Source organism: Manihot esculenta, chromosome 5, assembly GCF_001659605.2.
Source record: "Manihot esculenta cultivar AM560-2 chromosome 5, M.esculenta_v8, whole genome shotgun sequence".
NCBI classification, from domain to species: domain Eukaryota; kingdom Viridiplantae; phylum Streptophyta; class Magnoliopsida; order Malpighiales; family Euphorbiaceae; genus Manihot; species Manihot esculenta.
Genome location: NC_035165.2, coordinates 29753593 through 29775994, shown reverse-complemented (window position 1 = coordinate 29775994; position 22402 = coordinate 29753593). Strand labels below are relative to the sequence as shown.

General features: G+C 30.1%; 2 protein-coding genes across 2 annotated transcripts; both read left to right on the top strand.

Moving 5' to 3' along the window:
- Window positions 1–13964: 13964 nt before the first annotated feature.
- LOC110614331 (zinc finger protein ZAT10) lies at window positions 13965–15034 on the top strand. The gene has a single exon (XM_021755843.2). The coding sequence runs from the start codon at window positions 14080–14082 to the stop codon at window positions 14833–14835; it is 756 nt and encodes a 251-aa protein (XP_021611535.1). The 5' UTR covers window positions 13965–14079; the 3' UTR covers window positions 14836–15034.
- Window positions 15035–20150: 5116 nt separating this feature from the next.
- On the top strand, window positions 20151–21180 carry LOC110616050 (LOB domain-containing protein 38). Its single transcript, XM_021758357.2, has 2 exons — window positions 20151–20487; window positions 20581–21180. The coding sequence occupies exons 1-2, from the start codon at window positions 20304–20306 to the stop codon at window positions 21024–21026; spliced, it is 630 nt and encodes a 209-aa protein (XP_021614049.1). The 5' UTR covers window positions 20151–20303; the 3' UTR covers window positions 21027–21180.
- The last annotated feature ends 1222 nt before the right edge of the window (window positions 21181–22402 follow it).

Sequence of the window (22402 nt, the reverse complement as noted above, 5' to 3'; positions counted from 1 at the left end):
TATATTTTAATATAATTTTAATTAAATTATAAATTTTTAAATTTGATAATATAGCTAAAATGATGGTGTATTATTATTAGATCAATTGAAGCAAAAAAATCTAAAACTTGTTCATTTTATATTTTTCAAACTTTTAAATTTTAAATAAATTAGCTAACATTTGTATTTAACAGTAATTTTAATTAATTTTCAAAATTAAAATTAAAAATAGCAGTTAAATATATAATTCAAATCTTTAATATTTTATAATAATAATTATAAATATTTTAAGAGAGACATATTATTTAATTCAAAATAATATCATATATAAAATAATTAAAAATAATATATTTATATTATAATTATTAATACAAAATAAAATTTATTTATTGTTAAAATTGTCACCAATATATTTAATAATTAAATTACTATTATTTTTAAAATTAAATATATCATTTAATTATAATTAAATATAAATTAATATTATTTTTATTTATACTTAAAAAATAATAAAATGTTATATTCAATATTTTATTTTAATTTTTATATTTTAATTTTTAAAAATTAACTAAAATTATACCGACATATACTAAGTCAAAATAAAGTAAATATGTAATTTTTTTCAATCATTTAGTCATTAATTTATATTAAAAAAATAATATGTATGACATTTTAACTAAATTATTAAATTTAAAAATTTACTTCCGGACTAAAATTATATTAAAATTAATTTATATTAAAATCTAAAAGTTTTTGATGGTTTTATCTAAATTTATATTTGAAATAAATAAAGATATGCCAAATAGTTGATGTGGCATGCCAAACAGTTGAAGTGGTATGCCAACTGGATTATTTTATTATTTTCAGGTGGATTCCAAAAGATATTAATAGAATAATGTGTAGAAAAGTTATTATAGTTAAATTTATTTAATTAATTATAATTAACGAATAAATTAATTTAGAAATCCATTCAAGCTCCGCCAAATCATTCACCTTCAAAATCAAAACATGATTTTTATTATCATCAAATGAAGGAACAAAAGGGAAATAGAAATCAGTAAACATGAAGACTTTTATTTTCTCTTTTTTTTTTTTTTTTTTACTTACTGGCATAGAGAGTTTGCGGATAAGAGGAGAAAATAAATAAAAAAAGTAAAAAATTGGAGTTATTATCATCAACACAATCTTGAAAGAAAACAAAAAGAAAAATTTTCTGTCTTCCTCCTTAGAAAAATTAGAGTTATTATCATCATCAACACAATCTTTGAAAGGAAACAAAATGAGAATCTTTCTCTTCTTCTATTTCTTTCCTCCTTTATACTTAAAAAGAAAGCTTGTTGAGTAGATCTGTAGGTGAATTCATTGCATAATTTTGATTTCAAGGCTATTATAGCCATTCAATACTCCATTTTTTCTGAAAATTCAAGGATAAAAATACATAAACAAAATAACAATTATTTTAAGAATAATATTTTTTAAAAAATATAATTAGTTCGACGCTAGTATTTTGGAATTACATCCTCACACTCAATGAACTATGCTCTCGTTAGGTCATTGATAGATTAAAACTTTGTCATATCTCTTTTTTGTTGTCTATAACTATAGATTTTTATGCCATGAATCTTTTTCGGTATACTCTTTATTACTTGCAAGTCTTCATATCGCTTTTTTTAAAATATTTGCAGCGTTGCTATGATAGTGGTCAGTTGATTATCGTTATTGATGTCTTTGAGTTATTTTTATCTTGTTTTATTTTTTGTGTTTTAGAAACAGTGACTTTTGATATTGCTTGCTCGAACTATGATGGTGGCCAATCGATTACCGTTATTGATGTCGTTTGAGTTTTTTATCTTGTTTTATTTTTTGTGCTTCAGACACCATCATTTTTTATATTTCAATGCTTGTTCGATTGATTTGAGTTTGAATTATCTCTTTCTCGATCAGTTTGATTTTTTATTTAGCTTAGTTAGATTTCTTTGGGTAGACTTATAATTTTGTATCCCCTCTTATAAATTTACCATCAGTCGTGAAATGCAACTTTCTGTTAAAAAAAAGAGAAGTAATAGATGACTGTTTGTAACTTTTTTTTCCCTTTTCATCTTGAAAAATTAATAATTCATTAGACTCTGAATATGAGAATGAAATCATTGAGAACAATATATCTATAAATTCAATTAAACCATATATTTTTTTCAATGCTCAAATAAGTTTAATTTTTTATTTTTTCAATCTATTATATTTTTACTCTTTTTAAAATAAGTCCTCATCTGATATATAATATTATTTTTTACAATTTGAAATATTAAAGACATAACATTAAAAAATACATAAAAATAAAAAATAATTTTTAAAATTTTAAAATTAAACCTTATTATAAAAATATTTTATTATTTAAAAAATATCATAGTAAGTTATGACTTTATTTGATCCTTGAAAAAAATTACAAGAGTTCAGTCAGCTAAAAATAAATAAATTAGACTTATATGAGTTTTGAATAAAAGTATAAGAGTTTAATTGAATTTTTTTTTATTTTTAAAAAATAAATTTAAAATTAATATTGCATTAATAATAATAATAATAATAATTATTATTATTATTATTATTATTATTATTATTATTTTGTTATTTTTAAAATACCTATTTCAGTTCACCTAACTCTCTCACTCTCATCTCAAGGCCTTCCTCCAATTGCTTGTATCATTCTCCATATATCTCTCCAAGTGGGGGGCCTCCTCCTTCCTCTATCTCGACGGTGAGTTATCCTTCTTATAGCGAAAATAGTTGTATATATAATTTTAATTTTGATTGTAGGTGACAGTGCTTTTAGAGAAAAGGTCTTTCTTTCTTTGATAAAGTCAAGTTTAGATTTATCTTATATTATGATTTATTTAACCCTTACTACAAATACAAAAAATTAATTAATTCAAAATTTTAGATTTATCTTATTATATTATATTATGATTTATTTAACCCTTAATACAAATACAAAAAATTAATTAATTCAAAATTTTAGATTTATCTTATTTAATCCTTAAAAAAATATAAAAATTTAATTGCATTTATTTCGTTTTAAAATTTTAGAGGATTGTTTTTTATATTTGAAGCTTAAAAGGCCTTTTGTTAGGAGATGACGGTTTGGTCCTGATTGACTTTGGTAGTTTATTTTGCAGCTGGCCTTGGGATGTCTATGTTTTTTTGGCTTTAGCATATATTGTTTATGTTTTCAATGAAATTATCTTTATCTTGGAAAAGAAAAAAAAATTCAGTTCACCTAACAGTTTTCAATTGACTTTTTGAATGCCTTATTCCCACTTGCTTATATATTTATATTGATAAGTTTTTTTTTATTATTATTTTAGCAAGAAATCCCTTGTCTGGATGAAAGTTACATGTCTCAAAAATTACAGAAGCAATAAAGCACGTGATACTAATTTTTACACCCCCAAATTAAAAAAAGGATAGAAACGCCGCCTGACGGCTGCCGTTTTGGACTCTTTGGGCAATTTGATTGGAATTTTCTTTTCCGCCGCCTTTTCCCATCACGATGAATCGGATTTTTCATTCAAGATTCCTCATTTCTGATTTATCATTTTATTTAGTACCAAATAAGGTCTCTCATGCAAATTAACAATGTGCCTTCCCGAACTTGCCCTTGAGCTGAATTTTAAATTTTAAGAATTTTCTTTTTAGTTGAAATTAATTTCAGTACAGTTAAGATATAATTTTATAAAGTGTTTAGATTAATTTTAAATTATAATGATTAAATTGTTAAAATGTATGAAATTATATGATTATATTGCATAAAATAAAGGAATTGTAGCTATATTTTATAGGAAAAACTAATTTATTGTTTTTTAATTTATTTTAAAAAAATAAATACTAGCTTTTGAAAATTACGCAAATTTATTTATAAAATTTTTAAACATTATTAATAAATTATAGTTTACAATTAAAAAAAAAAAGAGCCAAGCCTAATTTATTAACGACTTTTCCATTGGACGGCTCTTGTCTTTGTCAGAAAGTTTAAGAAAAAGGTAATTATTGAATAATATCTTTTTTATAATTAATTAATTTTATATAATATCTCAGCATGATAAAAGTTATATTCGACTTATTAATTGTTTTAACAGCAATTAATTATTTTATTAGTTGTTTATTACTGAATGTTAATGGTTAATAATTAATTAAATATAATAAATTGAATAGACTGTTTAGTCAAAAATAATTATTGAATTAGTTATTATAAATAATATAAAAAAATAAATAGATGTTGAATTAATAATAAATATAATTATTTTTAAATTGAGAGAAGTGTGATTTTTAATTTATTAGAATAAATATTATCATATAATACTTATAATTTATAACTATGGAAAAAAGTTATATTTGTCGATGTAAAAAAAATAAAAATAAATATTAAATTTAAAAAGTATATATGTTTAAAATTATAAATAAATTAAATTAAATTAAATTGAGATATTGATTTAGTCCAAACACTAAAATATTAAATATTATAGTGAATGTTATTATTGAATATAGCGAAAGTGGGTAAGAAGATAAATTTATTAAAAATATTAAATTTTATTGTTATTTGAATTTGTTCGTGAACTATCTTTAAAAACTCATTTTTTTTAATATTGGGGATGGGTTTGTGATGTTCAACTTGAGATTTTTCAGTTTAATGTTTTTATCGCGAAGTTAAATATGTGAGCATGAAATCTGATATATCTAGCCTATATAATACAATATTGGACCCGACCTAACACAATAATAATCCAAAATAAATTATGAGTTATCACTATAGAATAAGGTCACGTGGCAAAAATCAAATTAGGTGATATACATTCCCATTTATAGAAAGGAAGATCTATACACTATAGTACTCGGTCCTTTACTGAGACTTATTTTATCCTCAATAGGGCGAGCCTTCACGGAAAGTTACCATTAGAGAACACAATCTAACAGATTCTCATTACACTTATAATTGCGAGATCGCTTATCTACTAGCGAGTACTGGTTGAATTTCCAAGAGATTTGATAATCAATTCCACCTTCTTACAGTATAAAAGATGATGAACACAGAGATCAAGTTACGCATTTTACACAACTACTATTGAATTTAAAACCTCTCATTACACTTGCTCTTTTCTTCAGTTTACTGATTTGAGCATTAGAGTAGCTGCCATAGGCGTCAATCACTTCGCTTTCTTTTCTTGCAGATTAATCAATCATAATACAACTTCATTTTAGCCACATCATTTGGTTCCATTGCCGAATATTTTCTATTGGATTCTCTTTGTTCAATTGGATTAGAAATCGCTTTTTCATTCATCTTCTCCTAAAAAGAAATTTTTCCTTTTCTATTCTCTAAAACAGTTAACAATTCACGAGCTGTTGCTAGGACTGCTGTCAACAAAGGTGTAATCATTTCCTCCACTTGTAGTAGTGGATAAAACACCCCATCAATAGTCAATGAGGCTGATCTGAATAATCTAAATAATGAGCAGATGCTTCAATACATAAAAAGCCTTTAGGCCACTCTCGAGTAGTATAAAGCTTGGGAGGAGACCTCCTTCATGGCTCCCAATATAAGGGAGCAAGCTTCCATTGACACCCCAAGGATTCGGATAGAGTCAATTCAAACACATTCCAAGGGGAAGGCCAAGTTGGAGAAAGATGAGTCATTAGATGAAGCTCCAAAGGATGTCGATTGAAAACTGATACAGGTTGTACAAAGGTACTGGAAAGAGCAGGAAGAGGAGGAGGAGGGGTGTAATACCCGGCTAGACTCCGGTATCGGGATTCCTACCGTCCGGTGGAACCTCGGATGTCGGAAACCTCTAGAAGGGTAAAACTATGATTTTATGAAATGTTTTAATGTATTTCATGTTTTTAAGTAAGAATTAAATGAGTTTTTGCATGAAAAATCTTTGGAGGAAAACCCAGGTTCGGCCGCCGAACTTTGAGGTTCGGCCGCCGAACATGCATGCTTTCGGAGGGACTTTAGGCGCCCGAAAATTTTGAGTGAGGGAAATGCAGGTTCGGCCGCCGAACTCCAAGTTCGGCCGCCGAACCTTGCATGCATGCGGAGGCACCTTCGGCCCCCGAACGTGGCCTGGCCAGCCACCTATAAAAGGGGCACTTAGCCGAAATGGGAGAGTTTTCTCCCATTTTTGACCTCAGCGAGCTTCCGACCTCCCTCTCCCAGATCTTGTGTTTTTCCTTCAATCCCCACCATTTTCTTTGAGTTTTAAGGTTCCACAAAAGTTTTTGAGTGTTTTTAAGCAAGTTTGGAGCTTGGAAGTCTTGGAGCTAAATCCCTCCATTTTCCGAGCTAGGGTCGTTCTTCCTCTCGATCTTCAAGAGGTAAGCTTCGATCTATGCTTCTTTTATGTTTTATGAAAGTTTTATGCAAGTTGATGGGGTAGAATGCATGTTTAGGCTTGTTGTTAGGTTTATGTTGTGATTTGAACAATGTATGTTGGAAATGTGTTGTTTGAAGTGTTGTAGTTGGGGTATATTATAGTTTGAGACCCCTAGGTGTGATGTATGATGTGTATGCATGTGTAGAAACAAGTTTATGCATGTTTTGAGGCGTTTTGGAGGCTGTGGACACAAGGGAGCCAAGTTTCTGCCCTTCGGCAGAAACTCAGGTTCGGCCGCCGAAGTGACTTTCGGCCGCCGAACCCCCTTGTGGAGGCAGTTTCGGCTGCCGAAGCCTGCTCCCGAAACTCAAGTTTCGGCTGCCGAAGCCTGCTCCCGAAACTCAAGTTTCGTCTCTGTCTGGGAGGTTCGGCCGCCGAAAGTGCCGCCGAACCTGCATGACTTTCGGCTGCAGAGGGACTTTCGGCTTCTTATAATATAAAAGACGATGAACACAGAGATCAAGTTACACATTCTTACACAACTGCTCTTAAATTCAAAGTATTTCATTACACTTGCTCTTTTCTTCATTTTACTGATTTGAGCGTTAGAATAACTGCTATAGGCGCCAATCACTTCGCTTTCTTTTTTTTTTTTGCAAATTGTCCAATCATTATACTGCCTCGTTTTAATCACATCATTTGGTGCCGTTGCCAGACACTTTCTATTGGATTCTCTTTGTTTAATTGGATTAGAAATCGGTTTTTCATTCATCTTCTCCTAAAAAGAAATTTTTTTCTTTTTCTATTCTCTAATGGCTGATAATTCACGAGCTGTTGCTAAGGCTACTGCTAACAAGGGCTGCTGCCAATAAGGGCGTACTCATTTCCTCCACTTCTGGTAGTGGACAAAACACCTCATCAATAGTTAGTGAGGCTGATCTGAGTAATCTAAATAATGAGCAGATGCTTCAATGCATAAAAAGGCTATAGGCCACTCTCTAGTAGTATAAAGCTCAGGATGATGCTTCCTTCATGGCTCCCAGAATAAGTGAGGAAGCTTCCATCAATACCCCAAGGACTCGGATAGAGGCAATCCAACACAACCCAAGGGGAAGGCAAAGCTGGAGGAAGAGGAGTCGTTAGATGAGGCTCCAAAGGATGCCGATTGAAAACTGATACAGGTTGTGCAGAGGTACTGGAAGGAGCAGGAGCAGGAGGTGGACGATGCCTCGCCCCTATCAGAAGAGATCTTGACAGAAATATTTCCCGCAAAGTTTAAACTTTTAAGTTTAGACAAATACGACGGAATAGTAGATCCCAAGAGTCATTGGCGATCTTTAGGACAATAATGTAGCTTCAAAATATCAACAATTTTGTGTTGTGTCGAGTGTTTTTCGTCAAGACTCACAAGTTTGGCTCAGAAATGGTATCGAATCTGAGCACAGATTTAATTCAGAACTTTATACAATTTACTATGTTATTTAAATTAAGGTTTATTACCTGTATACCTCCTAAAAAGCTATTCTCTGACTTGTAGAAAATCCGCCAAGAAGAGAGCGAGACTTTAAGAAGTTTTATCTCACGGTTTAATGCAAAAGCAATACAGGTGGAGGAATTAAATCATGAGATAGCATGTGAAGCGTTAAATAAAGGAACATGCAACATCAAGTTCATGGATTTTCTAATAAAAAACCCAGCCGCTACCTATCAACAGCTAATGGATAAAGCTCAGAAGTACATAAGGCTAGATGATGAAGTTCATGCGTTGAGGGAAGATAAGAGGACGAGCCAACATAAGACTCAAAAATCATATAAGCAAAGCTACGAAAGTGAAAAGAGTTATCCAATGTCATACAGTAGGAATGACTGAGGTAGATTCAGAAAGTATACTCCATTAGATGACTCACGAACACACATATTTATATGGATCAGGAAAAACGACAAAGAGGCCAAATGGTTTGCCAAGCTTAACCCCAACAAATCAGGCATGCGAGATAGAACAAAACATTGTCAGTTTCATGAGGATCATAGGAAATCTACAAAAGAATGTCGGCAGTTAAAAGATAAAATTGAGATACTGATAAAAGACGACAAGCTCTGAAAGTTTGTTATAAAAGACAGAGAAAAAAAGAGGTCAGGCCCTAAGGTAAGAACACTAGGCAATCCTAATGAAAACAAACCCATGGGAGTAATTCACGTAATTGCAGGAGGATCGAGTGGCAATAAAGGTCTATAAAAGTAGAATGCCACAGATTTTTGGCTCCTGAGTTAAACCTCGAGTTTTGAAATTTATGAAGTTAGATGACCGAGTCTTTTAATTATTTTTGAAATAATATTTGTAATTTATAGAAATGTTATAAATAAAACTATGATGTATTCTTTAAACTTTTTTTGGATATCAAAAACGTTGAATGGATGATAGCATGGAGACAAGAATAATACCACAAGACGGGTAACTGCTAGGCGAGCCATAAGGTGAGTATCAGCCAGGCCAATGACCAGGTGTTAGTCCTGTTAACTAAGACATTTTACGCCAAGGCCACAAGGAGGGTACCCGCCAGGCTCATGACCGAGGGTTAGTCCCGTTAACTAAGGCATTTTATGCCAAGGCCACAAGCGGGTATCCGCCAAGCTCATGATCAGGTGTTATCCTGTTAACTAAAGCATTCTATGCCAAGGCCACAAGGCGAGTATTTGCCAGACCCATGATCAGGTGTTAGTCCCGTTAACTAAGATATTCTATGTCTAGGCCACAAAGCGGGTATCCGCCAAGCTCATAACTGGGCGCTAGTCCTATTAACTAAGGCATTTTTATACTCTGGCCACAAGACGAGTATCCACTAGGCTCAATGACCAAATGTTAACCCCACTTTTAATAAAATTTCTAAGGCATTTTACGCACAGGCCACAAGACGGGTATCCACCAGGCTCATGACCGGGTGCTAGTCTCGTTAACTAAGGCATTTCTATACTTTGGCTATAAGGCCAGTATCTGCCAGGTTCAATGACCGGGTGTTAGCCCCACTTTTATAAAAATTTCTAAGACATTTGATGCCAAGCCACAAGGCGGGTATCCGTCAGACTGACTTAATGTCCCACTTTATGCCAAGTCACAAAGTGGGTATCCGCTGGGCTCGATGACCGGAAGTTAGCTCCACTTTTTTAAAGCATTTTATACTAAGCCACAAGGCGGGTATCCACTAGACTCAATGACCAGGTGTTAGCCCCACTTTTCTAAGGCATTTTATATTAAGCCACAAGGCGGGTGTTCGCCAGACTCAATGACCGGGTGTTAGCCTCACTTTTTTAAAAATTTTCTAAGGTATTTTATGCTAAGCCACAAGGTGATTTTCATCAGGCTCGATGACCGCGTATTTGCCCCATGTTTATAAGAAATTCTATAAGGCATTTCATACCCAAGCCACAAGGTGCGTATCCGCCAGGCTATATGTCCAGGTGTTGGTCTCATTCTGCAAATTTTTCAAGTTATTTATTTTATGGCCACTAGTTAGGCCAATGACCAGGCGTTATGTCCAATTGGCAAGCTTGTTTCTGTCATTTTTTGCAAAGTGACGCAAGCATAGAAAACCAATTTGGATGTGCCACATGCCTATGATCATAAAGGCAACTGTAACCTTTAAATTGGAATAATCAAAGTCCAGCAGGAGATCTTTGATGTATCACAACAATCACCCAAAATAAGTTATAAGTTAACACCATCATAAGACATGGTCACGTGGCAAAAGTCAAATTAAGTGATATATGGTCTCACTAATGGAAATGAAAACTTGAACAATGTAGTCCTCATTCCTTCGCTGAGACTCGCCCTCTCCTCACTAGGACGAGACTTCACGAAAAGTTACCGTTAAATAATACAATCTAACAGATTCTCATTACACCTATAATCACGAGATCCCTTATCTACTAACCGGTACTAGTTTGATTTTTAGAAAATTTGATAATCAACACCAACTTCTTACAGTATAGAAAATGATGAACATATATATAAAGGCACACATTGTTACATAACTATTTTTGAGTTTAAAATATTTCATCATACTCACTATTTTCTTTAATTTACTTATTTAAGCGTTAGAGTGACTGTTATAAATGTCAATCACCTCACTTTCTTTTCTTGCAGATTAATCAATTTTAATATAATATCGTTTTAGCCATATCATCATATATACAATTTTATGTAATATAACAACTTAATAAAAATTAGATAAATAGATAATTATGTTTAAAAAATTACTGAATTCTAAAAAATGTAATTAATTAATATATATATTTTTAATAAAAATATATATGTTTACACAAAAAAATTTTTGAACTACAAAAGAATGTATATTAACAAGTCGAAATCCATACACAAGTACTTTTTTTCCTATTAATTTATAATATTATATAAATATTTTATATCGTATAATAATTATATTATACTCATTCTTCTTATTATATATTTTAAGGTAAATTTAGCCTTTATCTAACCCAAAAACATCCAATAATTCGGGGGAAGACGACCCCATACCAGTACAAGTCGGTGACAGGTGTAATGATTTGGATGTCATAGCGAGCAAGAAGCCTCGTTAACCGACAATCGGATTGTTCAGACCGCGTCCGGATTGGAATCAGATCAATTAAATTCGAGCTTTAGATTATTAATTGGTTTATGGTTTTGAAACTGGATCCCTAAGGTGGGATTCATTTTATTTGGTATTTTTATTTTTTTTTAATTTATATTTTTAAATAAAATAATTTTAAAAAAATTTAGATTCATATTTATATGTCAATATTTTTTATATTAAAAAAATAATTCAAATTTTTTTAAGAATGTATATTTATATTTTAATATTTTAATTTTAGATACTTAAAAATAGAATTATTAAGAAATCTAGATGATGAGTAGTTGCATTTTTGGATAAAGGATCGATAAAAAAAATTAAATTGGTTAATAGTTTTTTTCTCATAATACTAATTTCATAAAGAACAAAATCTAAATAAATGATAATAAAAAAAATAATATATCATTATGAAATAAAAAATATTTAGAAAGAGATACATAATTTTTTTATAATTTTTTTCTTTATTATTATTTTATTTATTTAAATTTTATTATTTTTCTTGCCGTTAAAACCGTAAAGAAAACTATCAACCAATTTAACATTTTCTCTTATGTTGATGTTTTAGCTAAAATGGCCACTAATTTTTTAGTATCTTGATAATGGTATTATTAATATTTAAGATTAGAAAATTAGAATATAAAGATAAATTTGCAAAGATGTTTAGATTATTTTATCTCTGAATAAAAAATATTAGAATATAAATATTAATTTATAAAAAAAGTTTAGATTCTTTTAAATAATATTAAAAAATAATAATTTTAAATTTTAACCAAGATTAATTTGAGTTCATCATTAAAACTATAATAAATTTTAAATGTTGGATTTAATTATCAAAAAAGTAAAATTTTAAAATATAAACGAAAACATTTAGATTATTAATCTAATTTTGAAATATAAACGAAAATATTTAAATTATTTAGATTAATAAGTCTAAATTTTACATTTCCTCTCTCAAATTTGAGAGTAGGGTTCTTGTCTATTTTCAATTTGTATAAAAATTCTCAAGATTTAACTTAATACAATTCAAACCTTTTAAATTCATATCTCAATTGCATGTAAAATTTTTTCAACTTTTAACTAAGAATAAAAAAAAATAATAATTATTTTTTACTCGATACTCAAATCACTAATTTATATAAAATAAATGAGTTATTAATATAATAGACTGAATACTTAAAATTAATCATTGTAAAAAGATAAAATTGGTATATTTTTATTTTGTGATAATAATCAATAACGATTAAGTAATGTTTTGTACTAATAAATTTCGATTGGTCTGAATTATGAGTATAAGAAAACGGTCAAATCACTAATTTGTATAAAATGGATGAATTATTACTATAAATTAAATACTTAAAATTAATTTTTATAAGAAAATAAGTTGATATATCTTTTATTTCGTGATAGTGGTTAATAACTATTAAATAATTTGTTTATAATAATAAATTTTGATTGATCTGAGTTGAAAGTATATGAAAATTAATAATTTTTTTTGAAATAAAAATTAAAAATTGAAAGAGTAAAATCTAAAATTTGTCATAGTTCATAACAACTAATAATTTTATATTGCAATATTGATCGGGCTAAAAAAGAAATAGTTAAGTTATATTCACGTCATTATTAAAAGTAAATGAACCTCCATTAAAAAGCATTTACTAGATATACGAGGTATGGGTAATATTAATACTTAATAAAAATTGATAAAATACACTTAAATGAAATAAAAAAATTATAAAATAATAATAAACGAGTTAGGTTTGAAATCAGAATCAAATTGGTCCAACAGAAAAAAAATTGAGATTGATTCAGAAGTGGATTAATTGAAACAAACTGCAATCGGCAGGGTCAATTTCATATCAAAATCAAATCTTCAGGTTTGATTTTAATAAGTTTAATTTTAATTAATTTTAATTAAATTCTGTTAATATCAATTTAATTTAATTTAATTTTATAACAGACCAATCTATAATCTTAATTTAAGTTTTAAACTTAAGCGTGATGTGATCTACTTATAAGTCTTACTTCTTATAACCAAAACATAGAGCTGTGCATTCAAATTGAATTGATAAATTTAAGCTATTTTGATAGAGGGATATTTAATTTATTTCACTACCTTTAATTTAATAACTCATCAAAATAACTGAATATTTGTAGTTATTAATATATCAACTATAATTGTATTAATAAAATATTATTTTTATAATTTTATTAATAATATTAAATTTTTTTTTTTTTGAAATGGGGATGGGATTCGAACCTGAGATCTATCAGGTTTAACCGGATGCACTTACCATCAGGATAAGCCCGAGAGTGCAATAATATTAAATTTTTAATTTTTAATTTATGCGAACGAATTATATTTATAGATTATTTTTTTTTAAAATAGGATATTTATAGATTATTATCATTATATATTTATATTTATATTAATTAATTAATAATCTAAAATTTTATTTTAATTAATGTGATTACAATCAAGTGAAAATATTTAATATTTTAAAAATTAACAAACTTGGATTAATTCAAATTTTGATTAAATTTAATTCCGCTAAATCAAATGTTTCTCTACCGAAACGTCGGCTGGGAAAAGTCTGTTTGTCTGCCGGCTGTTACAAAGTGGATCCTCTTTTATACTACCGCGTTGGGGCTTTTGACTATCAACTTTGGAAGAATCAGTCCCAGTCTTCACTTCACTCATTGGACCCCACCAGTACAATGCACGCCACTCCGATTCTCTCTCCACTCGTTGACCGACTCACTCATCCCTCGCCCACCGATAACTCAAAGCTGCCCACCAACGATATCTCCCCATTTCTAAACGTGCTCCACTTCTCCATTTTTTTGTTTTTTTAATTCTTTCGAATCTACTCGTTTTTTTATTAAAATATTTATTTATTTTTTAATTTTTTTAATTCCTCTTATTTTCCTGCCACTTATCAGGCAACTTCCTTCTCAGTTCTCCGCTCTTCTCCTTTATAAACCCATCTCAACTCCTCAGTCTACTCATCAACTCTCACACTATTCTTCATTCCTCTCTTCTCACCTACGTCTCCAGTTCTTCATTCTCTTTCTGACTTAAGATCGAACAGAAGATCTTCACAACCATTGAGATGGCAATAGAAGCACTCAACTCTCCAACCACTGCAACCCCATCTTTCCAATTTGAGAATTCCACCAGTCTTCACTATCTCCGTGAGCCATGGGCCAAGCGCAAGCGCTCCAAGCGTTCTCACCACCAACCCACCGAGGAAGAGTATCTCGCTCTTTGCCTTGTTATGCTTGCTCGTGGTACCACCGCCTCAACTTCTGCTTCCACCGTCTTTCACCGCCACTCCTCTCCTACTCCATCTCCTCAGCTTCAGGCTTCCACGAATTCAGAGGAGAAACTTACCTACAAGTGTAGTGTCTGCAACAAGGCCTTTTCTTCTTACCAAGCGTTAGGCGGTCACAAGGCAAGTCACCGGAAACTCGCAGGAAGTGATGTCGACCAATCAACTTCAACCACCACAACTAGCTCGGTCACCGGCTCTTTATCTAACGGAAGCGGTAAGCTTCACGAGTGCTCCATCTGCCATAAGTCTTTCCCAACTGGACAAGCTTTGGGCGGACACAAGAGGTGTCACTACGAAGGAGGAGCAGGAGGGGCTGAAAAGAGAATGGTAACTTCAACTTCTGAAGGTGTCGGGTCAACCAACTCACACAGCCTCAGCCAGAGCCACCGTGGCTTTGACCTTAACGTCCCAGCCTTACCTGAGTTCGCCGCTGATTTCTTTATCTCTGGTAACGATGAGGCTATCAGTCCACTGCCGGCGAAAAAGCCTCGTCTCTTGGTGCCACCTAAAATCGAAGTCGCTCGAGATCAATAGGAAAAGATCAGGACTTGCTCAGTTTTATTTTTAGGAAGAACATGAATCTAGGCGAGATTAATTAAATTTGTAGTTTTTTTCCTTACCCAATTTAAAATTTGTGTACATAGGAGTTGATTTGTCTGTTCTCTGTATCAGTTGCTCAGTTGTAAGACTAGATATTCCATTCAATTTAATTAATTTTTTAAAAATTGTATTATATATGTTCTGGGTAAATTTGTCAATTGTTAGTTATTAAATTATTAAATCCCATAAACCAAATTGGTGAAAAAAAAAAATCGAGTATTAGGCGACTGGGTCTAAAATGCGCCGCAGTCAACTGTGGTGAGCTTAACGTAGGCATTCAGGGGTGCGTTGCAGAGGCAATGTTCGCTGGAGACTCGGTGAAGGCGACTCAGGGCAATGAGTCTGAGTCATAACACTACAGTCCATAGTGAGGACAATTAAAACCATTCTTTTAATAAATAATAATAATAAGTGATAAGCAAGTGGAGGAAGGATGATAACAAGGAGATGTTTGGGTGCGTGTTATGGATAAGAACTAAGAAAGAAGGAAAGAAAGGTCTTGGTCATTGCCACCTTATTCCTGATGAAAGTGATTAGGACGACAGGTGGCCTTACTTAACTAAGTGTTCTTCTTCTTCTTCTTTTTCTCCGGCATGAAAATCATGGTATGCTGGTGTTTCTTTTTATTCCAGTGGGTTACTTATTATTATTTTCATTTATGCAATGAGAAAGCATAAAATCTTCAAAGGAAGAATCAACGATGTAATATGACCAATTCAAATCAAATTCTCTTTTTTTGGGGGAGCTGTTTGGCTCGCAATCGGCAACCCAGTTTTATGTTTCCATTTCACACCAGATATGAGCAATCGCCACATGTAGAGTTTTCTACAAGAAGCGTGTGAATGCTTTCCAGCAGAATGCACCACATGATGTTTTTTTTTTTTTTTTTTTTTTTAAATTGCCAAATGGTTTCTAAAGCATTCAAGGTAATCGATATAGAAATTGAACTCGTGATTTCAAAATTAAATAAAATATCTTTAATCCAACAGATTAGACTATATAGCTAATTAAGCAAAGCCCCATTATTGAAATAAATATTAAATTATTTAAGTATTAATCGAAAAATCAACTAGATGCATGGTCCCACTTTGGTTTAAGGCAGCTGCCGTGGCAGCATCTGTTCGTTCCATCAAGCAGATGGAGGGTGTATAAAATTGTTTACGTGGGATTTTGGAGTTGGGCCATTTGGTAATCTAAAGCAGAAAATTCGGGGATTAAAAGAGAACAATTTGGTAGGCCAACTGAATTATTAGTTGGTCGGCAAACTAACGCGGGACTTGCTGTATTCAGAATTCGCCAATTGCCAACCCTATTAAAGATCTTCGGACAATTAGATAATAACGATTTAATATTTATGCCTTTTTTTTAAATTTTGATCTGTTATTGTACTTTTTAATTGGATATAATAAGCTAAATTTTGAAATAAAAGTATAGATTCAATATTAGCTAAATTTATTGTCTTGTGAGTCTGTGGGTTTGGCTTATGGACTGGGACGGGCCGACGGGGTGGTTGAGAATTAAATTTAGGTAGAATTCATTGTAGCTTTAGTGAAAGGTTAAGGAAATCAGTCGGCCAAACACTTTTTGAGACAGCAAGTAGCATGTAGGTAAAATCTGAGTTTGAGCCAACTAATTCCAACTCCTATGCATACATCTCTTCCCACCAACCTTCTTCTCAGTTTCGTTGCATCATTCTACGCTATTGACTTTTATGCGAACGCGTCTCCCTCTCTTTTCCTTTTTCTTTTTTTTTTTTCATTTTGTTTCATTAAATGCATAAATTAATTTCCAGTTTTTTACTTAAAAAGTTACAAGTCTTCAATTTTTAACTTTTGTAATTTAATTAAATTTAGAAAATCGAGTGTATAAATTAATTCATTTGCTTTATTTTCAAAGTCTAATATTGTCTTCAATTAGTTCAATTTGTTATTTAAATAAAAGATTGATTTAATTTTAGTTTCTAAAAAATTAAAGTGTGAGATTAGATACATTTAAGCAAAATTTAGGATTTTTTTTAAAATTAATATTATTTTTTTTCAAAATTTATTTTTTAAAATTAGTTCAAAATTTATTTTTTAAAAGTAATATTATTTTTTTTCTTGAAATCTTTTTAAAATATAAATAATAATGTATTGCGATAAAAAATATAGGTATGAAATTCGGTGCGTCTTGATCAATTTAGTCTTTATTTTTCTCTTTTTTTCTTTTTATTTTCATCCCTTTATCTTTTCAAGTGTACTCTTATAGTCCTACTATTTATTTATCATTTTCACGCGGATAATCTATTCATAACCTTTACATATTGATCCTCAAATGGCTATATTTTTTCCGGTTAGTCGATTCTAATTGCTCTGAATTCATTCAAATCTTATTCAACCCGTAGAATCAAGTATGAATTGATCATAATTTTATCTATCCAACGCAATATACACCGGTTTAAATTATTTTAAACCTCTTTAATTTTAGCTGTCGTAGATCTGATAGTTCAAAGTATAATAATCATTAAATAATATTATATTAGAGAAATAAAATTTACATTATACAAGTGCATAATAATTTATTTTTGTCATTTGAAATAAACTTAATAAACAATTAAATTAAATTCTTAATATATCAAACATCTAAACTAATGAAATTTTATAGAGGTATTTTTAGAAGGAAATGATTTAATAAACTTTAAATTAGAGATTATAACACAAAATTTTCGACAAACTAATCTTAGGCCTTAAACTTTGAATTTCAAAGGAAAAAACATAAAAAAAAAAAAGAGTAATCTCTATTTTCTTAAACAAACTTATTCTCTACAAACATAAAGAAAATGAATTAATAGAATAAAAAAAATCTATACCAGAATATAAAAGATTAATTATTAAATTTTTTCAAACTAAATAAACTAAATGGTAAAATATTTAATTCTGAAACTTAATGAAATTACTAAATTAATATATCTTTTAGAATTTTTTTATACATTTTAATATATTTTTTAAAATTAATAATTTTTTTATAATATAAAAATTAAATAATAAATTTTCCCTAATTTTAGTGTACAACTCTGCTATTGTCGAGCAGAGTTGTAATCCCTTTCCTTCCCAGCTGGGAAAGGCAATTACAAATTAACCTCTCAAACAACAAAACAAAGTTAATTTGTCGTTTTGGGCCTCAAAGCCCAAACATAAGTTTGGGCCATATGACATGGAACTTCATGTTTAAGACCAACCTTCTTATTCTCCTCGCTCACGTTGTTAATATTTTTAATTTAATTGGGCTTAATATTTAATTTCATTTCTATGCTTAATTTAGTTCACTTTTTTTTTTTTTTCTTCCAAAATTGACATAAAAATTTCAATTTAAAATCAATTAACCTAAAAATAAGAAATCCAGCTTTTTAACTTTTGAATTAAATTAAAAATAAAAAAAGCCAGAAATCAAGTTTGGCTAAAAATAGATGCTGTTATCATCACGTGGGGAGCACAGAGTTCATAGTTATATACAAGTTGTTATATTGGATTAATTTGCACGTGAATGCCTCATCATCAACACCCAAGTCTTGGGCTTAGCATTTGAAAATATTCCTCTAGTCCCTTATCATTTTTATTATGATATCTAAATAATATCTTAATTATATGCGCTCACAGTTTAGTCGAATGAGCTTAGTCGGGTTAAATACATTTAATTAAATTTAAAAAATTTTAATTTTATTTTTTAATTCTGATTTAAAAAAAATAATTATATTAAATTAAAATAAATATAAAATTAAATTAAATTCTAAATTTTCATTTTAAAAAAATTTAATTATATCAAATTAAAATAAATATAAAATTGAATTAAATTCTTAAATTAATTCAGTTTATTAATTTTTTAATTTTAATTAAATATTATTTATTTTAATTATAAGTAATTTTTTAATATAGAAACTCCAAATTACATTTCTTGAAGGTAAGTAATATATTTTTAACTATTAAGTGAAGTGAGCCGAGAATCTTGTATTATAGTAAACCACGTTACGATTAGCAAATTTACTCTTCTTGGCTTCAGCTACTATTCTTTTCTTTTTTTTAAACCTAAACTAGTTTTGGCTTAATTCAACCTTTTCATTGCTATGCTAATAATGATATTTTTTAAAAAATTAAATAACAAAAAAGGAAAAAAATTATAGTTTCTGAAGATTGAGCTTTGTTTGTTTTGCAAAAATAATTTATTTTTTATTATTTAATTGTAATGTTATTAAAATTTTATTTTTTCGTTAAAAATATTGAATTTTTTATTATAATTATTTTTGATTGAGATTCAAACTTAAAACCTTTAAATTTCAAAGAAAATCTGAATACAAATGAGTTGAATTTATAATGTTGTGAACTTTTAATTACTCAATATGATAATAATTTATATAAATGGTAAAATTTAATAGGCATGCTAATTTTAAAATTTAAAAATAATTTAATTTTTAACAATCACACTGTTATACGATAAAAATTCATTAAATAAGAGTATTTATTATTTATTATTTATTTACATTAATAATATTTTTATTAAGCGACACCAATGATCTCTTACGTAATTGAGAAGGCTAATGCACTATTGGTTGTGATTGTTCGTTTTCTCAATTTAATTTAATTATTTTAGTTTGATTTTTAGTTTTTAATTTTAATTTGAATTTATGCAGATTTTTTATATTTAACTTATTGTATATGTTAGTTTTTTTATTTAAGTTATTATGTATGATTTTATGCGCCCTGTCAAATATAATAAAAAAATTTATTATATTTTTATGTGATATCACATTATTTTTAATATAATATTATATATTGTTACATAACATTAATTAATTTTTACATAATTAATAATAAATCATTATATTTAATCAATTTTCACGTAACACGCCCCCAAAAAATTAAAAAAATAAATTGCTGTGTCCCTTTCCACTTCTATGGGGCGGCTAGACTTCGTACTTCGTACCCGTACATGAATTAAAAAGTACACAGAGAAATTAAAGCGCAATGCCATTGATCAATAAACTAAAATCCAACGGTGCTCACGTACGTGGCTGAACAACCGACGCGAAAGCACGGAGCCGCTCGCCCAGAGTTTGGAGGTTATTCGCCTACACAAACAAAAAGCCCTGACCCCACCATACGCCGAAATGAAAATCCCACCGTTAATCTCAACAAGCATCTAACTCAATCATAGTTACTTTAACTTAACCCATCAACCAAACCAACCCTTCTCCTTTTCTTTTGCGTTATTATTACCACTCCCCATAGCTCACTCTCATGCCCTTCTCTCTCTCTCCCCGCTTCCTTACCTCTCAAGAAATCTCCGTCCCTTTGTAACGATCGTATATCAAAATCCCCAGATTTTTGTTGACCTTTTACTTGGAGGTCAACCTGTGATCAACGGTGGATATGAGCTGCAACGGATGCCGAGTTCTGCGAAAGGGTTGCAGTGAGACTTGTATACTGAGGTCGTGCCTACACTGGATCAGTTCACCCGAAGCACAAGGCAACGCCACCTTGTTTCTAGCCAAATTTTTCGGCCGTAGCGATCTCATGTCTCTCATCTCCGCTGTACCGGAATCCCAACGGCCAGGTACTCGTACACGTGTATAAAACTCTAAATTTGAATTGATATTTGTTAGAAATTGATATTTGTTAGATATTGATGGAATGTTTTTGATTGTAGCTTTGTTTCAATCACTGCTGTTTGAGGCCTGTGGACGAACGGTGAATCCGGTTAACGGAGCGGTAGGACTATTGTGGAGCGGTAACTGGCACGTGTGCCACGCGGCGGTGGAGACGGTTCTATCCGGTGGAATTCTACTGCCTTTATCGGGAATTTTCGCCGGAGTCTTGGCGCCAAATTACGATGAGTTAACTGACAGTTTCTCTGCGGAGGCATGCGAGTTAAGCAACATGTGGACTCAATCAAAGCCGTACGGTAATATCGGGAGGGAGAATCAAGCGTCCGTTCTCAATGACTCTCTCACGCCAAAGCTTGTGACAGGGAGAGCTGGGAGAGTGAAGAGAAGCAGAGGTGCGGCGTCATTTTACACCGAAGAGTCATCGGAGACGACAACAGTTACGAGCAATGATGGAGATAGGAAGAAACTTCTGAAGCTCTTCGTTTGAATAGAACAAGGGAAAGAAAGAGAGAGGGTTTTATAGTTTGTACTGCGAGTAATCGCCGTAGTAGCTGCGTAACCTTTTTGTTTCTATATAAAAATGAAGCCGGGATTTAATACCGGCAAGGTTTTGAAAGCGAGCTACGTGTATTTCCGGTGAAGATTAGTCGTTATTTTTTGCTGCCTCAAAATCTCAGTTCCGCTGCTTTGCCATCAAGCCATCTCAAATATAAAATATTAAAATAAAACTTGAGTTATTTAATTTTCGAGAATTGAGATTTAAAAGAAAATAGGGAAATTGAGTTTTTTGAATCCTTTATGCTAATGCTCCTGCTCTTCAAAATCGAACCATGGAATCAATCAAAATCGGTTTTATATGGTGTAGAAGAATACTGATAACTTCAAAATTATTTCAATTTAATTTTATATTAAGATGAATTTAAACTGATTTAATTTAATCAGTTTAGTTAAAAAATAAAAACCTAATTACATATTCCCATCTCAATTAAGTTTATAGATTGAGAGACCTATAATTTTGACACGCTCTAACTACTATGAATTGGTGTTCTTGGAAATTGCAACTTACAATCCTAACTATATCGTATTATTTCTTATTGAATTGATTGGAACACAAGGTGATGAAGAATAAAATGGTTGTTCAATGTTAGTTTTTCTTTCACCTCTTATTATATATATTACCGGTAACATTTAACAGGATGAATTTTTTTGTTGAATTTTCAAAATTGCAATAATTTTTTAATTTTTAAAAAATATATGGATAAATTAATTAATTTTGCTATAGTATAGGTACTAAATAATAACTTTTCCATTCAATTAAATTGTATGATTATTGATTAGTAAACTACATTGATTAAATAGACTAAGAAGCATTTTCTTTTAGTAAACTACATTGATTAAATAGACTAAGTAGCAATTTAAGAAATAATTATTATTAATCCCACAGAAGAGACCGCAATCCACTAATAAAAATCTACTGAAGTAATTACCAAATGACTATCAACCAACTTTAAAAATATATTGATTACTTAATAAGTAAAAAATATTAATGTTAAAATTAGCTAATGAATTTTGAAATTCGTTCATAAACGAATTGTAATATTTGTTTTTTTTTTTAAAAAAAAAATTTGCATCAATTTACTAATAAATTTCAAATTCCATTTAATAATTATCAATGGACTTAAAAATTTATGGGTGAAAATCATCAATAAAATTCATAACAATCCATGTAATCCGTTGATAATTTCAATTATCAATAAATTTTATAAAACTGCATCTTGAAATATTCGTCAGTAATCTTTAAAAGATTTTTTGGGTCAAGCTGGAGCCTTGGCTAATGATGATTTTTTTTTTTTTGGCTTTTTA

Bases quoted from the DNA above. Each gene is read 5' to 3' on its own strand.
- LOC110616050 (XM_021758357.2), top strand. From the start codon at position 20,304: ATGAGCTGCAACGGATGCCGAGTTCTGCGAAAGGGTTGCAGTGAGACT. The intron at 20,488-20,580 runs GTACTCGTACAC...TTTTGATTGTAG, and splicing joins ACCGGAATCCCAACGGCCAG to CTTTGTTTCAATCACTGCTG.
- LOC110614331 (XM_021755843.2), top strand. From the start codon at position 14,080: ATGGCAATAGAAGCACTCAACTCTCCAACCACTGCAACCCCATCTTTC.